The sequence below is a fragment of the Limulus polyphemus genome, unplaced genomic scaffold (genome assembly GCF_000517525.1).
Source record: "Limulus polyphemus unplaced genomic scaffold, Limulus_polyphemus-2.1.2 Scaffold235, whole genome shotgun sequence".
NCBI classification, from domain to species: Eukaryota; Metazoa; Arthropoda; class Merostomata; order Xiphosura; family Limulidae; genus Limulus; species Limulus polyphemus.
In genome coordinates, this window is record NW_013665845.1 from 276,368 (window position 1) to 300,100 (window position 23,733).

The 23,733-nt window shown below is 32.3% G+C and overlaps 1 protein-coding gene across 1 annotated transcript in view; it reads left to right on the top strand.

Moving 5' to 3' along the window:
- LOC111085099 overlaps nt 1–23,733 on the top strand; it is a 77,553-nt gene that overhangs the window by 49,733 nt on the left and 4,087 nt on the right. The window contains exon 5 of the mRNA XM_022382264.1: nt 14,566–14,739. Within this exon, the coding sequence (XP_022237972.1) occupies nt 14,566–14,739 (174 nt within the window). The remainder of the gene's footprint in view (nt 1–14,565; nt 14,740–23,733) is intronic.

Consider the following 23,733-nt stretch of genomic DNA (forward strand, 5'->3'; position numbering starts at 1 on the left):
TGGTGGGCAGAGCACAGATAGCCCATTGTGTAGCTTTACAAACAAACAAGCAAACACTCTTCCAAGCAAGTGTAAGATAATTAAAAACATTTTAGCAAATATATTTTTCTATAGGCATTGCACACAATCTCCATCATTTACAAAATACAGTGTTTTGCTAATGTGCATTAATTGGAAAATAATTTGTGCAACTTATAGAATATTAGTTCAGGAATCATAATTTTTCGAGTTCGCTGTTCTTCATTGTTTCTCGAGTTCACTGTTGAACTTTGTCTTTACCTGGTTTTCTGCGACTATTTCAGTGAGTTTTTTAATAGTAGACGATTACCATAGTAGATTTCTCTACTGTTTGTTTTGAGAGGTTATTTATTTTCGTAATTCGTTTGTTAAACTCGTTTTCACAAGAAACCTCAGGCACAAAACCACCGGGCTCAGTATTTGGGTGAAAAAAAAGCCAATGCAGCAGTAAACTGTTTAAGAACTTATAACATTCAACTGAATGCATATGCACGTATGTAGCTTAAAATATATTTTCCATAAATGTACATAAAAAACCTAAGATATAAGATAATTATTTTCTTTAATTTAAAAAGGGGGATAGGGATCGTCAAAAATATAGAAACAGTTGAATCAAAATACAATAATTATATTTTCTAGTTTACAAGTAGGGACTCTAAAAAAGTAAACAAACTATGCTGGAAATAGTGTTTACATTATTTTTTGAAGCTACAAATCCCCATTTTAACTCCACTAAAATTGATAATTACTGTAGACATGAAATTAAAATAGGGATTTGTAGCTTGGAAAATAATTTCCTGCCTAGTTTGCTTACTTTTGTAGAGTTCCTAGTTGTAGGCTTGAAAATCATTTTGATTGAACTTGTTTCTGTACTTTTTTGACAATACAAGTTCCCCATTTTAAATTAATAATTTTTAATTATATTGTACTGGTTCAAGATGTTACTCCATCTATGTGTATCTATTGAAAATATTGTATTTTTTTGATTAATATGTCATTTATTATGATTGTTAATGTCTTAATATATTGCAAGAATAATATTTTATGTTTACTAACTATTAATTAATATCCAGTCTTTAACGTCAAACTGAGTATTGTGGCTTGGTTCATCACGTGGCTCCATGGAGGATATACTTTTGCTAGTTAATAATGTAACAGACAGTTAATACAGGTTGGAGAAGGATGTACATATGATAAATAATAAAGTTAAATAAATGAAATTTAATTATATGAAAATTTCTGCAAGTATCGTGATTTACCTTTTTTAGTTTTCATTCCAATAACTAATCTTTATACTGTACACCTAGAAAGTTAAAATCATTTTGATAAGGCGTATCAAGTGTCACACCTTTTTACTATCTTTGGTGACTGCACTGTCATTGAAATTTATTTAGTATTCTCACAATCTAGTATACATGTGGCACAGTGATATGTCTGTGGACTTATACTGCTAGAAACCGGGTTTCGATACCCGTGGTGGACAGAGCACAGCTAACCCTTTGTGTAGCTTTGTGATTAATAACAAACAACAACAATTTTTTTCAAATACATAGACATATCTTTCTCTATGTTAATTTACTATACAGTTTATAGTATTTTACACCTTTTTCAATCACAGTGTCCCCTAGACATTTTTGGTACCAGTGCTTACCGGCGAACATGGTTGGGATTTTCATACGTCATTTATATTTATGTTATTTTTTCTCGTGAGGTAGGTTAATTGTTTACAATGGGTGCTTGATCGATGCTAAATTCAGGCTAATATTTTCTATCTCTCACTCTCTCTCAATTGTTAATTTTTAGTTCAATTCCATAGAAAATTGGAACATACTTTCTTGAACGTCACCATTTATTAGGGATGGTTTTAAGTTGTTTTCAATTCCATACATCGAATTATCCTAAAATAATGTTTGAATTTTTGTGTGCATATATATCATATTGCACAATATTTTTACAAACATGGGTTTTTCCAAGACCTCTGCATATTTGTGATTATATGTTCCAAGAATTGTGATATTTATACCTATTTCTCATCAAGTCACGTATCACTGGCCTACGATAAAAAGGCAACCAAAACAAAAATGATTCATTCTACATTCAAGAGCTCTTCTTGATAAATATATAAATCTTCTAGCTAATGCCGAATGCTGTGTTTACTAAAACGTTAATTTAAATTCTGATTGTTTATGATTTGAACTCGTTTGTCAGTAATTGTGCTTTATGTTACTTTTACTTATATGCTGTTACTGAATGTTATTCAGTAATATAGTCTGTGTTCATTGCTTCTTGTTTCATATTGTATATCTTTCTTTATACAGGTCTTGTCTACCTCTAATAATGAGTTGGACATACATACACCCCTAATGTTATCTGTCGAAACGGTAAGTTGATTTCAATATCTGATTCTAATTATCTGTGTCAAAGACATATTCTAATGAACTGTGTCGAAAATTCATATACATTTGAGTTATTTACAGTATCATTTGTTTGATTTCCTTCAAACTTCCCCAGGACCCAAATGAGCGTCCGACATCGATTAAACTGGGGTAAGATTTTTCTCATATTGGTAACAAATTTATACTGATATTTTGAATGATACGTTTTCAGTCTTATTAGTTTATATATTTACTTGCCCAACAGAGGCCCAATGGTGTGTCTGCGGACTTACAACATTAGAAACCGGGTTTCAATAACCGTGGTGGGCAGAGCACAGATAGCCCATTGTGTAGCTTTTTGTTTCACTACCAACAAATCAAATAAGCACATTTACTTCTTATCTTTTTTCGTTTTACAGACATCTAGTAATCGTCCCCACTACAATATTTCTAATATTAGAAAATCATCGACATGGCATGGGGAAAAAATATAACGACATGTCAACTTCTTATAATACTAGTTTTAATAAAGACTCATACAAGCAGTCTCTCCGAAATATTCTGAATTATATTACCAATAATTTACAGGATATACTGGACGAGACTATTTCCCACCTAAAACCTACTGACAGAGTTAGAGTGTGTATTTATACATATAACTTAGACAAATCTATTAGTACATGTTTTAGTCACAAGATTGTGTTTTCACCCAACACGATCCTATCAAATATCTAACAAGTTAATCAGAGTAAAAAGGATATAACATTAGACAAATCGTTTAAAATTGAAGTTACTATTTTAGAAATGACTGTAAGTAGCAGTCAGCATAAAATCTCTAATATTAGTGCCGATCATTTGAAAAAAAGGATTGGTTATATCTACTCTAAATAATGATTATCTCTATTGTGCTAAGGCCATAGTTTTGGCTTTATCATACATTAGAATTCATTCAATATATAATAGTATCGGAATCAGCAAAGAATGTTACATATGTATATGGCCAGGGACCTCCATGCTTCGTGTAATATTCTTGAAGAACCTTGTGAAATTGAAGAAATAGCGAGATTTGAACGATATCTAAACATTCAAATCAACGTTGTTTCTTAAACTAATTTCAATAGAGTTTCTTCACATCCCGAAGAGATTTTCTTCTGGTTAGACGATAACCATTTCCATGTTATCACGACAATGAAGTGTTTCCTCAGGGTAGCCTATTGCTGTTTTCAACATGGGGTTTATTAATTTAAATCTGCATTACTGTGCGAGTTCTTGTAATGAATGCATAAATGATCAGCCCTGGTTTGTCCTGATTGTAACAGATGTTATAAGTCTGTAAACTGTTACAAAAGGCACAAACCAGCTAGTGGCAAACAGACGGTGTCTTCTTGTGACAAATTGTTTACATGCAAAATAGTTTTGTTATTTTCGACAGGACAAAACGTTGTCCTGATGTGGCTAAGCCTGTTGTGCAGGAAGTAAACATTTGTCATACCTTCTACTCATCTATGTTTCCTCCATTCAAAATACGTTAAATACTCATCCAAAAAATATTTGTTTTTTTCTTATTTTAAGACTGAAGTAAGAAACGGGAACTACTGCGTGGTCCATGACTTTAACAGTAAAGAGAAAGTATTTAAAGGCCACTATTCATGCAATGAGTTTTGTGAGTTCCTATTTTCTGAGGAACATAAGAATTACACAGCCATAGCTCATAACATGAAAAGGTTTGACAGTTATTTCATTTTCAATTATCTTATCTGTCAAGGGATAAAACCCAGCATTGTTGTTAAAGATGGGAAGATAATGATCATAACCATCAAATCCTTTAAAATCTGAATCACTGGCAGTTTCAATTTTATCCCTAAACCTTTTGGTTTAACTGAGTTTGAATTAGTAAGGCGAAACATCAGTTTTATAAAAAGGTATATGCCTGGGTGGACAGATGAAATATTTGCAATTCACAAGAGATTGTAGAGAAATCCCCCAGTGTACAAACTGTAGGTTACCTCAGAAAAACAATTAGGTAGAACATTTTATGAGTCTGGATAACAACATGTTATGTTATCAAGTTCCCCAACGATGTCTATGCTGTGGAAAAAATATAACATGAACAAAGGAAGAGTGAAAATAGACAATATTTCGTTAAATTGAAAGGATATCTAGATACCTTTAATAGTTGGATTCTTCAAGCTGATCTGAATCGAATGCATCATAAAATATTATGTATAGTTTTTTTACTCATTATTCAGTATGGATTAGTTGTATATGATATTACCTAGCAATAGTTCTCTGAACTATTTTTCCAACAATGTTCTGACGAATTATATCACACATATTCCGAGGTCTATTAACCTCGAGGGCTCATGCAAAGTGGCCTTGGCTGAACTACAGTATCTGCATAGCTAGAATAATGTGGTACAGGATGGATCACTTTTTTTCCTGTCTCTGAATCTTGCAGTAAAATAATTTATATTAGACCAGGTCATTACAAAGAGCCTGAAGATTTAATTAGAATACTATAGCTTCACATGCTGTTAATATGCACAGTGGTTTTATTCACTCTATGTTTACTCAGATATTGTGGAATCTAGTATTGTTGGTGATACACGTGCACCACTGCTATGAATTGTTCAAGTTAAAGGGCATGATCACTGGAGCATTTAAAAATCCTCATTACAGATCCGTTTCTAAACAAGGTTTTTAGACTATTTAGATCGATATGAATGATGAAAGGCGTCGATGTATTCCATTTAAACAAGGGAAAGTCATCATAACACTACATTTTTGTAGTGTGTTATATCATGAGAGTACCTTACTATCACGAACCATCATCTATGATGTATATCACGATTAACAACTGGGAAATGGTTTACCTTATTTTGCTGGTAGTCATTGGCAAAGGGGTCACGGATTAGAGATGTATTGCCAGGACTTTTCATGGATTAGGAGGGACATGATTACTTGTCAAAAAAAAATCTGGAGTCGATGTTCTTCATCTTTTGGTGTTAGTGATTCTGAACATGGGACCTTTCTGTTTCTTGTTTTTATTAGATAGGCCAATCTGTTTAATACCTCGAGCCAAGTTTCAAGATTCTTGTAGTGCTCGTCATTTTTCCAGCATCAGCAAGAAATTTTTCTTGTGCTCCATCTGATGCTAAATTTACACCTGACTGAATAGACTGTTTTCCTAAGGCTAATGTCGCTTTCTTCATAAAAAGGTATAGCTGAACGAAAGAAGTTACTGTGTACAAAGTTGAGCAAAGTTTCTCTCCCTCCTACACAAACCATGATCGAGGAAGTCCAGTGAACTGAATATTATCCTCTATCATCAGTGAGAGACAAAGGGCCATTTGAGTTTTCTATATTAGAGTCGGGAGACTAGCATCTAGATCTAGTACAATTGTATCTTAATGTGGAGGCCAAGACTATCAAATCTGATGGAACCAACATAAAAAAAGACAAGTCTGCACCTGCCAGTCTATCTTTTCTTCATTCTTTATTCCTCAAGTAGATGTACACCTGAATACCAAATTCATTTCATCATCTTACAATCTTTATGCCTATAAGTCGTACATAGAAAGTCCAATGAGTTATAGCAGAAAGGCTAAGCAGAGTCATTTGACATAATTTATTAAGGTAAAGAACATGGCGGGTAGTTTTGACGATTTATATTTTAATGATGGTGATAATGGTGGAATCAAAGATCGACCCATTGATATGCATGGAAGCCATACTGTCGACATGATTGGCAATCTACACTCAGACATCTTTTTGCAAAACAAGTTCTTGCCCAATGGTATAAGTTTAAAATTTCGTCTAGTATGAAGTAAAGTTGCATTTTTTATTATGTCAAGTGAGGAATCCGGATTAAAGGTTACTCTACAACATGTTTCTATCTACGTTAGAAAAGTCAAAATCAGTCCATCAGTCATTCTGTCACATGCTAAAGCCTTTCATAAAGGAATGGCTAAATATACTTTGAAGTATATAGAGTGCAAATTGTTTTCAATCTATCAATAATGCATTTTAAGATCAATTACCTACAAGTATTGTTATAGGATGTATTGATAACGATTCATTTAACAGATCTTTGAAGAAAAACCTGTACAATTTCAAACACTACAGTATCAATTTCGTGGCAATTAATGTGGAAGGAAAACAATTTCCTGCTCGATCTTTACAGCCAGGTTTTGATCCTGGAATGGGAAAAAAATTCAAAATCAAGGAATTGATATAAGATATGATGAATACTCTGTAGGATATACACTCTTTGTCTTTGATCATGCACATAATCTTTCTGCTGCAGATTCACACTTTAACTTGGTTCTTGCCTGTGCTGAATTCCAGTTCATTTTAGACATTTATCAGTCTAGGAACATCATAACTGATATGTTAGAAACTATGAACATTATAGACATAAGCTCGATACTCTTAGAAGATTTGTGTATGAGAAAGAAACATGGAGGTATTTTTGCCATCTAACAACTACCTGACTGTGTAGATGTACAGTTGTACATCATCAACCTGGATCTGAGTCATAACTGGCAAGTCGCTGGGTCTGTATCTACTTTGGTCGAAATTAATTAGGTCTGCCTCAGGATAGCCTCAACATAAGAAGATTCATCAAACAGAACTACCGAACATGGACTTATAATAATAAAAATTACTTCAAGAACCTTATTCGTATGCGTGACCAGATCATTGTTGTGAATTATTATAGATAAACACAAATAAGATATTCTCATGTTTTTTTATTCAGAATGATGATATAGTATCCACATAACAGTAAAAGAAGTTAAATATTACATTGTCTAACACATTTGTATCTCATCATATGTAGAAGATTTACAGAGAAAATCTGACAACTCTTGAATGAATAAATCTTTCTCAACTGTACCCCAGAGATTCATATCAGTAAAATCTTGTAAGTTTCACTTACTAGCTCTATCTTAAAATACAGCTAGCATAATAGTTTTAGCCACATGATCCAGGGCAGTTCTCAAATATAACCAGATCTTGCTTTATTTGATTTACATATGAATCAACAAAACGGAACTGTTCACATTATCTGAACCACTCTGACTTTCTTATAGTAATAAGATTTGGTAAATCATTATTAACATTAGATTGGGTTGTAAATTCAATAACTACATTTCTTAGCTCATAACATACAACAGGAATGATCCAGCTAGAACTCCTGGTGGGATTTAAGCTTAATAGTTCTAGTTACTGATGGTGTCAGTCATTTAATTTTTACCATTCATTTTGGGAAAACGTCAGTCCTTGTTTGGTGGGGTACAATGTACCATTTATATAATCCCCATATTAACGAATGTGTATCTTCACATCATCATTATATGGGAACGTTGATATATGTAGGTTATTTCTAAGTTGATATGCATGAGACTGTTCTGGTGGTTCATCTCTTCTAAAAAAAGAGCAATGAACCATGATGATGCTGTTCCATTTGTGATAGTAATAACGGATTCTGTTAAAATTCTTTTGCAGCCAATAGTAGGCTAAAATCATATCAATAATAGAAATAAGGGATAATGTAACAATTAAATCAATCATATAACAGTCAAGAAAAGATACTACCTATGCATCATAATAAGAAAGAGTATTAAAATATATAAATTTTAAAATGAAGTAGAAATTCTGCTACAAAAAGTAATGAGACAAAAATTAAAACCACAATCATAAATTTATAAAGTTTAATCCTTACTTTGGCCTAAAGATAAGTGTATAAAGCTGCAAAAGTAGGGAGTAAATTTTATAAATTTGTGATTGTGGTTTTAATTCTTGTTTCAGTATTTTTTCTAGCAAGATACCTACTTCGTTTTAAAATTCATAATTTTTAATACTCTTGTTTGTTTATTTTTTATGTTATACCTGTATAAAGTATATACGTTACCTTTAGAAACTGTCGCGTGTCTATCCATCGATATGTATCGCCATCTGTTGGGTTGAATTCGGTTGAAAAGAAATTTAAGTATGTCCATGATATGTTTACCATTTATAAAAAATTTGTATATATTTATCGGAATATCAAAACCGGATACCTATAGAAATATTGTAACGATAGTTCGAGCTATCAGGTAGATAGGTAAGTAGTAGACGAAAAAGATGCTGTTTTAGAAATTTTTGATTTGTTATACTGGAAAAGTTACTGACCGTTTTAGCGTATTATTACTACATGTATGCCTAATATATCATAACCAATACTTTGAATGAATGAGTTTTTACCTGTCTATGTAAATCCAGTTGGTGATATATGAGTGACCGAAAATAATGATGAAGTCCCCATCCTTGTATCTATTAAAGAATTGATTATGATAATATCACTAACCAAGAAATTAAATAAAAACAGACTGCTTTTCATGAGTTGTCTGTAAAACTCATCTTGTATTTCTTGGAAATATCATCTGATCTCAAGGACTTACTTGTTTGGTGTTCATCTGTCACTAAATTAGAAACTTAGAGAATGTGCGAGAAATAACACGATTCTTAAATTTAGCAGCAAAAACATCCTACTTTCTTAGAAGAACATCTGCTGATGTCAAGGATTTGCATAATAATTATTGAAAATATTATCTGATAATAAAAATAGATATTAAAAACGTGAATATTATTTGCTATTTGCATATTAATCATCTAATTATTTAATCGATAAAAGATTAATTAAATATTCATTATGAATTTGCATATCATATACATATGCATATTAATTACATATAGCGTCACACTTCCGTTTCCACACTGCCAAGCTAACTATTCACAATGTGATATTTGTGATTTGCTCACAGTGGCATAAAAACCAAATTTTTAGCGCCATAAACCCTCGAACTTACTGCTGAGACGTCGTGAATCTCTGTGTTAATGTTTTATTGTTTAGGTTTGTTTGTTTGTTTGAAGTTAAGCACAAAGCAACACAATGAGCTATCTGTGCTGTGCCCACCACGGATATCGAAACCCGGATTCTAGCGTTGTAAATCCGCAGACATACCACTGTGACACTGGGGGTGGGGCTATTGTTTAGGAATACTTTACTGTCAGAAACAAAGACCCTATGGTGGTATAAGGGGTGTCAGAATTTAAAATATATATTATTGTTTTTTCAATTGTCAAAATAAAAAGGCTTTTATTTATATCTCTTAATAGTATAGATATATACTATGTTGTTGTTGGGCTTAGGATTCTTCTACAGTAGGTGTCTGTGACTTGTTAACGATAAATTCAATGATTAGTGAACAGTGTGTTTATGCTCTTGAATAGCTAATACAGTCATATTTTATTAATGTACAAAATATTACAAATCTGATATCACTATTATAATTACAGTGATAGAAATTACACTTAATAATAACACACACTAACGCATATTTTATCTCGTAATCACTTTGTATGTCATGTAATATATATCAATAGTGTGTGTATATTATATATATCTTGTGTTTATTGAAACTTATATTTCACATAAACATATTTTTGTGCACTTGCATTTGAATGTATATGTTAATAAAGCATAAAACTGTTTAGAAATTGTCATTAAATTCATTCTATATATATTTCGTGTAATTTTCTCTATTATGAACAGACCAGCTGATTTTCCCCTTCAATGCATGTTCAAGACCAGAACATCTTTGCATGCCTTTCAGCATCAATTTATCTTCTGAGCTTTGTATCTTTAGGAGCTTTATTTGACTTTGTCATTTGTTTCCTCTCTGCTTCAGTTATTCTAATTTTTACTAAGATTTCTTGACTTTTTCGAGACACCCATCTACTTTTGTTTTCTCTCTTGCTAAGCAACATTTTCTTTTTTGCACTTTTCTGAAGTATTTTTAGTTTAGAATTGTTTTCATAGATGGTGCTAGAAGTGTTCAATTGAAATGGCAAGCTGAGGTGGCTTGATGCTGTAAACATGCCATCTTTTAATTCAAATTTTAACCAATATCTCAAATCCCTGATTTAATCTATAATGGTATTGAAAGAGCTTGAAAAAAACAACTAAAGTCGAATTAGAATTTGAACGTGAGACTTCTAAATAAGAGTTTAGCACTGTAATCACTGGGCCAATTTGACATACAGTGTTAGAAATCCAATGTTGACGAATATCAATATTAAATATTGTGGTATTTGTGTTTTTCCGAACATTGAAGAGCTTGCTCTAAACATGATTATTTATTTCAAAAAATAGTATATAAAAAACCAGCTGTAGTAGTATTTGTGCTTTACTTGATGTTTCCGATTTTACTAATCCTAAATTTATCCAACTAGGAGTTTACAGTGACGTGTCATTATAACACTTTTCACAACGAATAATCAGATGCAATTTTTCTCTGAAGTATAGTAATTATGTACTATTGATTAATAACATATGCATAATAAGTTTGTGCCTTTGACATTCAATAGATATTTGAGATGGGATAGACTTTCTTCGATCATGTTAATACATACCAAATTGGTCTAAGGAAAATAGGTGGCCGGGGATAATAGTGGGCGTTAGGTGGTTCATATAGGAATCTCTCACTGATGGTTTATGAGTAGACCACAGGTCATAAGAAGTTACTCTGATACTCTGCGTTAAACTTATGGAGGCAGTTTGTAATTTGTACATCAGCTTGCTAAAAATAGTAAATGTCATGAGGGTGTAAATATTTACTGGTAATTTGAATCGTCAATTCTTTTGTAGATATGTATTTCGGCCACTCCTGTCAATCTAAGTAAATGATTGTAAATATTTATCACTGCTTTTCTATGCTACGTGCCATAGACAAGCATAATTCTATATGAGGTAGATGAAACAAATATACTGACATAAAATATCATGTGAACACAATAACTGTACCAACTCGTAATCCACATACTTTTCCTGAAATATCCCACAAAGCTTTTGGCAAATGCCATTACCAAGAATTTCTTTTTTTATCGTCACCTATTTAGCTATTCCTGGTCAAAGGAAAATATATTCAAATATTTTTTATCATTTCAGCATTTTAGAGATGGAAGAACTAAACAATAGTGCTACCATTACTATCAGTTAAAAGAAATATCCCTATTTCGTACTAAATACTCAACAACACATGCGTGAACTGAATGTAATTAATCGATGATATAGTTCACTGAGAAGTAGGATATTGTCATCAATACCATTGTAATAAAAATTCTAAGAGGCCACGTAGTAAATATGTTATTTATTATAAATTGAGTTAAATGATAATTGAAATTGTGTTGTTGAATTGTACTTTGGATTTATTATTTAAATATATGCCGATATATAGTCAGTTTATGACATTTGCCAACAAAATTGATAAACAGTTTTCTTTTTAACACAAATACGTTTTAATATACACACAACAGTACAATTTACAATAACAATTATTACAAATAGTTACTACAAACAATGATTTATAAACAGAAGTTTCACAAACTTACAAACAATATAAAGTCTTCTTTCTAGTCTGGAACCTCCTTGATATCTTATCAAGGGTTCACAATGAGCGAGTTAATTACAAGTTGACAGAGATATATTTTCACTTAACGGGAAGCTAACTAGCTTTGTCTCTCACTGATCACACGACGATTTTTCTACCATTGAAGTTAGGTTATGTTTTCATAAAAATACTAATGTCCAATGAGAATCCACTGAAGTTAAATGATTTGTAACATTTGAAATTTATAAATATTCCTGGTCAGATATCTTAAGTTTTCCCATTGATAAGTGTTATAAAAATCACAGATATAGCTTTCGAAGTTTTATAGTACACTGACTATAGCAACTAATAATAGACACTCTCCTGGCATGTCGTGTTAGTTATATTTATAGTGTGGGAACATTTTCTAGAAACTTCAGTCTTACGTAACAATACTGGTTAAAGCATTTACGTATATAGATATATTGTTGATTCTTACTCTCGACAATCTTCTACAACTTTGGAGAATAGGCGGGAGTTGCGCAACACAAAGCTAACACTACAAGCTATGCATGTTTTTAAATATAAACTCAATCTTAACAATGTTCATATTAAAATAAATACATAACAAGAAATTTGTTACAATACATTGTGTAGTTCAGTTGTTGTGAATTGGCACTTATTGTGTTATTGCTTCATGTTACTAGAACCTTCTAAGTTTTTCTCATTGTTCTGATTGAGTATTATTGCATCATAATATCTCTTAGTTCTAGGCCTCAGTCAGGCTATAAATACAGGTACAAAATATAGTTCAAGTGAGTTAGATATAGATAGTTAGATCTAGACTGTGTGATTGTGATTTTAGGCATAAAGAGCATATTGTGATAATTTTTAAAGTGAAATTATCACAGATTGTATTGTGATGAAAGGATAGAGAAGAATAATTTGTCTTTTCAATTCTGTTCTAAAGTACCTGAACCAGCCTGTATGGACTTTGATGAAAAAGCAACAATTTTTTAAAGCTTTGGATACTACTGTTGTAACCAACAGTGTAACGAACATTTGACTTGTTTTCATATATTATTTTAAAACAAGTGGACTGTGTGCTGTTTGTTTTTGTTGAAATTTATTGCCAACATGTCTCAGACACCTACTGTAAAGAATCCAACCCATACATAATATCTGACAATCTTCAGTGGTTATTCTTAACTTAAAAAAAAATGTCTGATTAATTGGCTCATTAAAAGCTTCCATTTGTAAATTCAGCAATGCTTTTATCAATACCTTGCAATTTTGATAACTATAAGATATTTGTTTTAAAAGGGAATAAAGAGTTTTCCGAATTAATTATGTATATTCTTAAATACATTGAAAAAATGACCCTTTTTGGGATGATTGTGATGGAACAGCCATTCTACCAGTAGATTTGTTAATGACTTAATCTAAAAACTATATCATTTTACTAAAGATAAAACTATGAATACTGTGACATAGGGAAGCAACACTAGATTTTCTTGCTTCAAATGTTTCAGTGTTGGGTGAAGCCAGAATATTTACTTTGTTAAATGTTTTTGTTGAACTGGATATTATAGCATTTGAAATTAGAGATTTACGTAATTACTGACCTAGTTACCCCCTAGTGGCTCAGCAGTAAGTCTGAAGGCTTATAATTCTAAAAGCTGGGTTTTCATACACATGGTGGGCACAGTACAGACAGCCCATTTTAAGGCTTTGTGCTTAACACCACGAAAAAAACAAACTGACCTAGTTCAATGTAACACATAAAAGCAGTGATTAATATTTTAGATGAATTTCAAGACAAGTTATTTTAATGTTCTTGAATGTTTTCCAAATATGTAATGGCATTTATAAAAAAAACTTATGAAATAGTGAAAAGGTGTTTGACTACAAAATGCATTTTATAAGTCACATTGTAACAATGGCATTAAACCTTTAAAATGAATATGAAATAAAAGACATTTGCATCCTCTGTAATTTATATTATGAGCAGTATAATATATTTTTGTTATGTCTGAGAAATACACAGATGCAATGGAAATCATAATATGTTACAGATTACTGTTCTTTTCAAAATAAACAAACTAAATACAGAAGTGTATCAAATAAAAGTGGCTAATTTGGTAGCAAAAGGCATACTTGTAGATTTTGTAAGTTGTAATGTAAATATATGAGGTGATAAAGTTATATCTATCTTAATCTGTTAGTCTAAAGTTTTTTTTATCTTAATAATCTCTAGTGTTGATCTTCGGTAAAGACATTGTCAGCAGCAGCAGCTAAGGCACAGAAAGTAAAGACAAACAGCATTGCTTTATTATCTTCCTTCTTTAAAACCATATTTCTGGCTTATAATGTACATGATAGAACAATCTATTCCTTTGTTTTGTGTGATTAAAGGCCAGGGAAGAAAACTAACTTATTAGTTGTCTCATATGTTCCATTATCACTTACTATTTACACACATCTATACTTACATTTACTGGTCATGCAAAAACTATAGGATATGTGGAATATTTAAAAAAAAATATATTCCTAGTTGAGTTTCTATATTTTTTTTTATATATCTTATTTGTGGTATATTAGAAAGAGGAAATTGAAGAAACAGTTTTTGGAAGTTTTCATTAAACAATGAAAAATTTATCATGCTATAGCAAACATTATATTCACTAGAAAAGTCTATATCTTGTCTGCAATTCAGTATGCATTAATCAACGAATCTTTAATTTATTATCATCTTCTAGAAAAGCTCTGTTTCAAAGAATTGAAACAACTGGCATTTGAAAGAAAACAGTCTTCACAAAACTTGCATTCCAAAAAAAGACATGCATATCATAAAAAGACAAAGGGAAAATCCAGTGCAAGATTAATTTCCAACTTTGATTTGGAGTCACCTGAAAGTATCATCTATAACAAAGGTATGTTGTAGTTTTTTACATGTGGCTAATAAGTAGTTTTTTTTACAATTAACACACACATTTCTGATTACTTTTTGAAATAAAGGTTCTAAGTATGTGTATGTCAAGTATATATGTAAGACATATTTCAAAATTGTATGAATCATACAAGATGCAGACAAAATTCATTAAATTAAAACTGTACAACTTAACATCCTGTTAACATCTAATTTCATTATCCATTTTCAGTCTGTATAAATACAAAGATAGGAGACTTTTTATCTCTTGTATCTCACATCATAAGATGTTTAATTGACTTGATGGCAGCTTTGATATAGATTTAAAAGCCTGTTAGTCAAGTTTTGAATGTGGATAAGACCAACTGGATGTGCTGTATTTGTGTATTACATCCATGCTCTTTAAGGAAGAAGTTCCCAAGGTTTAATTGTATGAATTTGCATTTGTAAATGAGTAAAATACAAAGATTATTTCAGTACATAGAATACACAAATGAAGACATCAGAAACTGTTATAACTTATTAAAAACCACAATGTGAACACAACTCAGCTATGTTTTCATTGCTAACCACAATGTGTATACAGGCTATTATAAATTTCACTCATACATACATACATATAAATTCATGTGGATTTTCACTAAAAACATTCTTTGAATATTCCGAGTGCTCAGAAAGCAAGAATACCAATATTCTTTCAGCCTTCGGATGTATTAAAAACCTAGCCGTCACTTACAGTTCTGCCAGCAGTAAGTTTTCTAGGTATTACAACTAACAACATGAGCTGTAATGTGTGAAAAAGTGGGTATCACATGCTGTAGTGCATACATTCTGTCATGGAACATCATTTGATGATATAAAGGTAAATAGTAGAAACCAGTCACATGCTCACTGAACACACAAGAACACCATTGTAGAATTTTAGTTGAGAATCAAGATAAGCTTGTAACTTGGCATTTTGTCAAAGATGGTTCATCCTTTGAGCATTTAAGAGTAATTGTCCTATAACATGCCTCCTCAAACACCAATTAAACAATCAGAATTGCAAAATAAGTAATTTTTAGATTAGTTTGTACAAGCCTTTCTGATATTAATGAACAGTTAGCTTTTTATAATTTTTCTCCTTTATCATTTTTCTTCTTTAGTTTGTTAATGTTTTATAAACTTCATATTACCTCAGTGGTTTAGATATCTTTTCTTAATAATATTTTAATTACATATTTGTTTTTAATCAATAGCTCATGTTTTTCATTAATTTTGTTATTTTTTCCTATGTTGGTTAAGTGTTTTTTTTTCGTGTATTGGTATTATTTTCTCATGTATTGTATTCCATTCAGAACATCCGAATGTAGTTTCTCATTAACCAACAGGCTTGTTTATGGCTTCAAAAATAGTGTTTGCTTAAACTTCCACAAAAGAAATAAGATAAAAGAATGTTAAAGATGAATAATCTCTAAAATTCTACTTTATTTATTTTATCAACTGCATTTTTCAGGTTTTTTCAATTTAGGAACTAACATATCTTGTACTTACAAGATATTGTTCCCTACTTATCACTCCTGCAGGATCTGCTAACATGAGAATGTGCAATGTGGATGTGTATCATAATGTTGTTGTTTAAAGACCACTATGACAATGATAAGCTGAAAAAATATTGTTTAATGATGTGTGGTTGTAAATGATTACCAAAGGATGTAAAGTAACATTATAATAACAGTATCAGTTACATAGACAATAAAAGCAATATTGAAATGATAGGAGAGGAGAAAGAGCATATTGGAAATTGATCCCAATAGGTATCAATATATTGGTACAGCCCAATCAGAAGATAAAGAATGCCATTTTCTATTGGTCTTTTTCAATCGAATGACCAATTTAATTGGTGGTCTGGCAGTTATACTCTGCTAAGTTGAATCTTGGCTGATCATCAGAGCTGTAACACAGATTTTCTACTGGCACTTCCTCTTCTGACTTCTCTAGGACAGCCGATTAAGTCTTTCCAACATCTTTTTCATTAACTGCATCAAAATGGTATAAAACGATACTCTCACTATCATCTGACTCAGTTGTCTCAAATTTCTAGAGAACAGAATAAGGACTCATCTAGTCAGAACCAAACAACTTCTGTACCACTGGCATGTACCAAAACCATACACAGTCTCAACACTTGAATGTTCATTCCTTATTTGTCTTATTGCAGTACCACATAGCAACCTTTTCTAGCTGTTCATGCACAAATTCATGTGCATCAACTAATGCAGATCTTAACCACTCCCTGTATTCTTGCAGACATTATTGTGACACAGTTGCTCTAGAATCAAACCATACACCATGTTCACTGGAAGCTGTATTTTTTAACCAACTGTTAGCATCTTTGAGAAACTTTTCAACCTCTGTTTAGTTGTCTGGTGTGCCATCATGACTTATAGCAAATGTTTGTCACAGTCAGTTACATTAGGATTAACAAATTTCACAAACATTCAGTTTGTATGATCCTCTGTGCTAAGCCATCAAACTGGAGGGGGAGATAAGATGAAATGCAACACTTTACACAACGTAGGAAAGAGCTGATTGTTGAAATTAGACCCATGGTCCATTTTTTTCAGATAATATAAATTGTTTTATCCAGTGCTACAGTGATAACATTATCAATAGAAAATGTTAATGTAGTGGTCAATGCAGAAGTGAAGGCACTTGCTAATGATCAGTACATACCAGTTACAGAATTGAAGTAAAAAAACAAAGACAATTGTATGTTAACAAAAATTTCTGTTATTCACGACTATGGTTTTGCCAGTAAAGGCATCATCGGGCATCTGTAATTATGGAGTTTCACCATGTACCGATGGTTTCAAGTATCAATTATACATGCCAGTTACATTGTTTAGTCTCTCAGAGAAGACAAGCAATACCTAGATCTGTTTTCTGTAATGGATAACAATCAATTCTCAGCTACTTTTTCCTCTGTATAATATCTTATATATCTTATGATTTTTACACAACTGTTTAATGTTTCAATTCAAATACAGCCACTAGAACTGCCATAATATGTTAGTACAGGTATGATTAACACCTTGGTGGCTTCCAGTCCATACATTATGTAAATTCTGATGTATTTCCTGTCTGAAAACTCTGGGGATCACCATCTGCAACATGGGTAAAGTACAACTTAAGCAATTTTAACTGCTCATACTAGAGCCACAGGTTATGTACATCCAAATTACTTTTCTCAATCTGTGTTGGCCACACTCCACTTTGTTGCAAGACCAGAACATCAATACTTGACCTTGGTCCTTTAGTTGCTTTTACCAGAGGTCCTAATGTATTCATTATGGTATCTAATCACTAATGGAATCTCCTCTTGATTCATACAACATAACAGTTGAAGAAATAGCCTTAATTCCTATATGGTGTCCATGATCAAGACATGCAATGAATGGACAGGCTCTCACTTTGCAGCAAGATAATTCATCAGTATTTCTGTTTTGTAGGCCTGAGTGATGATGTATCTCAAATCTGTACTTCTGTAATGTTGTGATTCAATAGGTAATTATCCCTTCTGGATTTTAAAATTATGTGAACCATTTTGATGATACATGGCTAATGCAAATGGTAATACATGACAAATACTATTACTTTAAGCAGTTCTTTCTTTCTTTCCCATGCAGTATTTGAATTCAGTATTCATCAGTGTATGACCAACATATGCAATTACATTTTCCATTCCTTCCTACAACTGCGAAAATACCTCATCAATTCAACTTTTGCTGGTATCTATTAGGTATTGACAATTTTCTTGTGGGTACATGAACACTAGAGCTTCAACTAAACCACATTTTACTGACTGAAATGTTTGATTGCTGTCTTCAGTTCATCTAGATTGTAAATTAGGTTTAGTTAAAGCAGATTTTGGTGCAGCAATTTTGGTAAAATTGTCCACAAATCATTGGTAGAATGATGCAGAAAACAAAGAAACTGCAGGTCTTTGATTTGATTGTGGATTGAGGCCAAACTTACTCTGCTTCAATTTGTGCAGGTTCTGTATAGATTCCATCTCTATTCAGTGTGTTACCAAGGAGCTCCACTTATGTGATTTCGATTTCAAACCTGTCTGAAGCACCATGCTTAGGTTCTAAGAAGCCGGCTGAAACATGTGGTCAAGCACCAATTCATCATCAAGAAAGAACAGGCACCGATTCAATTGCAGCTGTCTTAGGATAAGCTCTTTTAGCTGCTTATAAAGGGTGGGTGCATTATGAAAGCTAAGTGCCATGTTTCAGAGCCATCTCAAATGTTAAAAGCAGTATCAGTTCTGTTTTGCCATCCAACTCAACTTGTCAGTATCCAGATATCAGGTGTAAAGTGCTGAATCAATGAGCACCTTCCAGTGTTTCCAGACATTCATCTGTTCATACGAGAGAAAAAGACAATAATGCAGGTCACTACATTAACCCATCTAAAATCAATAGAGAACCTAGATGAGCCCATCTTGTTCCTGACAATCACTACTGGAGATGACCACCTTTGCTGGTGATTGTTTTATTAGACATATGTCATATGTATCTATGTAACGGTGAGTTACAGTCATCCAACCCCAATCAGTCATCTGTTCCTTCAAACATAACACATATTCCACCACATATTCACTGTATTAAATCTAGATTGCTTGTACATGCTGGCAACCATGTATTCAATTTTAGACATGACACAAAACAAGTAACCATAGTGGTATTGCTAGCGTAAATTACTCACTACTTCACTGGCCATTCCAATTCTAGCAAGTAGCTGAACAGCTGAATGTACATAAGTACAGACAAACACAAACACTACATCACCTCTCAGATGATTAACTGTTTTATCTAGTTCTACCTGATTTCACCTTGTTACTTGGTGATAGTGCACTAAACTTCTGTAGTACATCAAGGAACACAACTTGTGTATATAAAGGTACTGTTCTTGAACTTGATTTTGTAGGCATTGGGTGATTTTCCCCATAGAAACAGTATTTTATGTTGTACTGGCAAAACTGATAATTTCTGTCCATTCCCTAGATCCTATTTTCAAAACCAAAATAAGAGAACCTTTGTTCTTTGGGTGGCATTATCTAAATGCCAGAATGAAATCAGTATAAATTAGTGGGAGGGGTGCTTCATTATGTCTGATATACAAAGATGTCAACCAGTTTACTGGCAGTTCCCGTACCAACCAGGAACTACCCTCATATCTGTATACTGTATATCATATCTGCATGTAACAAGCACTACCCAACTCTTTTAGAGTTAGACTGAACTCCATTCCTTTCAGCAAAAGCTAGCTAATCAGTGGCCAGATCCAACTTGCACTTCATTAGTTTTCCAGTCTGAGTGAAGGCAACTATAACTTGCCAGTGGGCTTCCTGCACATGTTAAGCAGTCAGATGGAACAAGTAGTTTTAACTATCTTGCTGTAAGCCAATTCACTTTAACTCTTTACATATGGGCTCAGTGTGACTGACCTTGCAACCACAAAGTAACTATTAAAGTTTCCATACTATAAAGTTTAAGATGTTTTGTGTGTGTTCACGAAATTTGCTAAGCTTTCAAATAAATAAACATTACAAGTCTTTTGTACACACAAAAATTCAATTTTTTAAGTACGTATTTTCCCTAAAGATTTGTTTGTGAATATATAAAGTCAGAGTTTTGACTGCTTCAGGTGCAAAATGATTTAAGATTAAAAATACTTTTCTTCATATGAACATTTTTCAATTTCATTTATGCAACCTCCAAAACCTCCTAAATAAGTATTAAACGTTTTTTTTTTCAGAAGTAAATCAAAATTATTCCTTTCTTTCTAAAATGACTGTAGATTGTAACAGATAATGCTAACTAATAATCCTGCCACTTTTGGCAAATGTGTAGCTCCTATTACCATATTGAATGATGAGCTGCTTGTGAACATACCTAGTGAAAAATTTTTATTATTATTTTTCATTATCTTACAAAATCAAACCTAATAAGTTTCTAACTTTTATATTTTAGTTACTTTTATAACCATAAGTATACAGGAAAAACAATAAATGTAGTATTTACCTTTAACCTTGTTTGTTTCCTGTCAGTTGATGATAACATTTAAGCTTACTGATGGTATCAGTAAACAAAATAAATTTTAATTGCTTAAATAATGCACCTAAGAACACAGAATAATAACACACACACAAAACAAACAATGTTCTGTAACTATTATAACTGAACTAGCTTTCTAATTATGAGAATAGGGGTCTAAATTAATTTCCATTGCAGCTCAATCTGAACAACATGAGATAAATTTTCAAACTGAAAATGAAATTAGAAGTACTTTGTACTGAAAATATTGTAGCATTATTCATAATTTGATCAATTGATACTTTGCCTTTCTATTGATTATAAATCATATAGCATAAATTGTCAAAAAGAATTATTGGCAATTTTTGAGAGTATGTGACAGGTGGGTGTAGCAAGTGGGTCTGATTTTCTAGTTTGTGACTCCATAAACAAATATAAATGAAGAAGAACTAGGAGAGATTGGGGAGTTTTTAAATATTTCCTTATAAAATTAAGAGCTTAAAACTTGTACTGAAATTTGATTTATTAACTACATTTTTGATGTCAAGTTTGCTCTTATACATTGATAATAAAGTAGTTAAATTAAATTCTGAGTGTAACTCTGTAAAAAGTTATAATGTGCACTTTTATCTGCCATTAGCAAGAGGGTTAGAGTGACCCATGAGTCCACAACCAAAGTAAATGTTTCAGTCCTCCCTTCAAGAGTGACATTTAGATGGAGGCATTGTTAGCATCTGCTGCATCACAAATATCATAGGAAAGCCTGAGAATCCTTAACTCCAGGCTAGTGTTCATTAGGGCTGTGTCACAGTACCCAGAATGTGTCGGTGACTGATTTACCCTTGAGGAACATGAGCTCACCATGATACAGGTACCTCATAAAGGGAGTCTGGATAAGGTATAGTCAATGCAGCTGCTTGTGCAGGCTCTTTTCTCTTTGATAACCTATTTAAGATTACTTCCATGAACCTAATTTCCAGCAGATGATGCTACATCATCTTGCTTAGTGGTCTTCCATTAATCTCTCATTGAGAATTTCTTTGCAATCTGCCAGTTGTAGTAGGAAGTATCTTTCTGTACAGATAGTGCAGATTGTTCACATAATCAGGAAAGTTTTCAATGGGACATCACTTTTGAGCCATGAACTCTGCCTGATGAATGGGTGAGTCCTCCACCAGACTGAAAGATCAATGCAACTTGAGCACAGCTGTATCCCAGTCACCAACTTGCTCCTCAATCAAATGTTGATTGAGTTAAATGCTGGACTGCCCAAACTCATCATCAGCTGTTGCACCATCTATTGCTGACTCCAGCAATTCCAAGCAGTTATCATACTCTACCCACATCACTGTTGATCATTCCAATAGCAAGTAAGGGGAGCACATTCTCAAGGTATCACCAACTTGCAAATGGAAAAAGATTGCCATCCATCTTTACAGTTTTTGAATATACAGTAATCTTTCCCATGAGAAAGTACATGTGACATCAAATGGGAATAACCTAGAACATTTGGTAGTAGAGCAAAAAGAATATAATCACAATCCATGAACAACATTCTTTAGATGAAACTACATGAATGTTTAGAAATGTATATGTGCAAAAACATTTCAAAAATTCTAGGTGAATAGGAAATGCTCATCTGTATAAAGGAGACGGGAAACATTAAATATGCTGTGTATACCACATTGTGTCAGTGAAAGACAATTTTATGTTGGCCAAATTAAGTAATTTGCTTTTTGTTGAAAACAAGGATTTTGTAAGGTGCTATCAGTTTCATAATGGCAGTAAATAATTAGGCTAAGGTCAAAAAGGACCCAAAATACTTCTATGCTGGGACAAAAAAGCCTCTATAGAAACTGGTATTGGTGAGTGTAAAGAAAAATGTCAGGGATTTTGTATATAGAGCTGGATTTTTACACTATGTGTTTGTGACTTGTTGGCAATAAATGTCAACAATAAACAGATGGCACACAATTCACTTGTTTTAAAATAATATATTCAAAACAAGTCAAACGTATGTACAAAAATTTGTTGCACTGTTAGTTATCAAAGTTGTATCTAAAGCTTCAAATAATTATCTTTTCTTGTCAAAAGTCCACACAGTCTATTTCATTTATTTCAGAACCCAATTGACAAGATGAATTATTATTTTCTACTCTGTTTATTACTGCACAATCTGTGATAGATTCATTTACATTACCCTGTGGATTACCACAGTTGTATCCAGAACTTTAAATAATTTTCTCTTCTTTGTCAAAGTCCACACAGATGGGTACAGTTACTTTAGAACACCCATTGTCAAGACAAATTATTATCCTTTGTCTCTGTTATTACTATACCACTGTGACACTCACTTTAAATATTGCCTGTTATGACTGAACTAACAATCACACAGTCGAACTTCATTTTCACTAATGTTTTATGACTTAGCTCACTTGGTTGCCTATACATATATACATTGACCAACTGAGGCCTAGAACTTCGTACAAACTACAAGACACTATGATGTAACAATACTCACTTAAGGAAATGAGAATAATACTGAAGGGTCGAGTAATGTGATGTCAAATTACAACAGTTGAACTTCACACACACAACGTACGAAACTTCCCAAGTTACGTAACAAACTTTGTCATCACTATCACCTTTAAAATAATTACTTTTAACACTCTTGTTATGAAAACTAAGTAATCATTAGATATTACATGACTAAATAATAACTCTTGCACAAAACAGTCTTGTATATTCAACAGTGAGAAGGGATTCCAAACCAATTACTCTTAATAGCAACAGTATTTCATACCAAAAAGGCAAACACTTGAACTAGTGATCAAAGCTGGGCATGAATATCTGGCAGTTCATTATACAAATATAAATTGTACAAAATATTTAATCAGTAGAAGTACATTTTATAC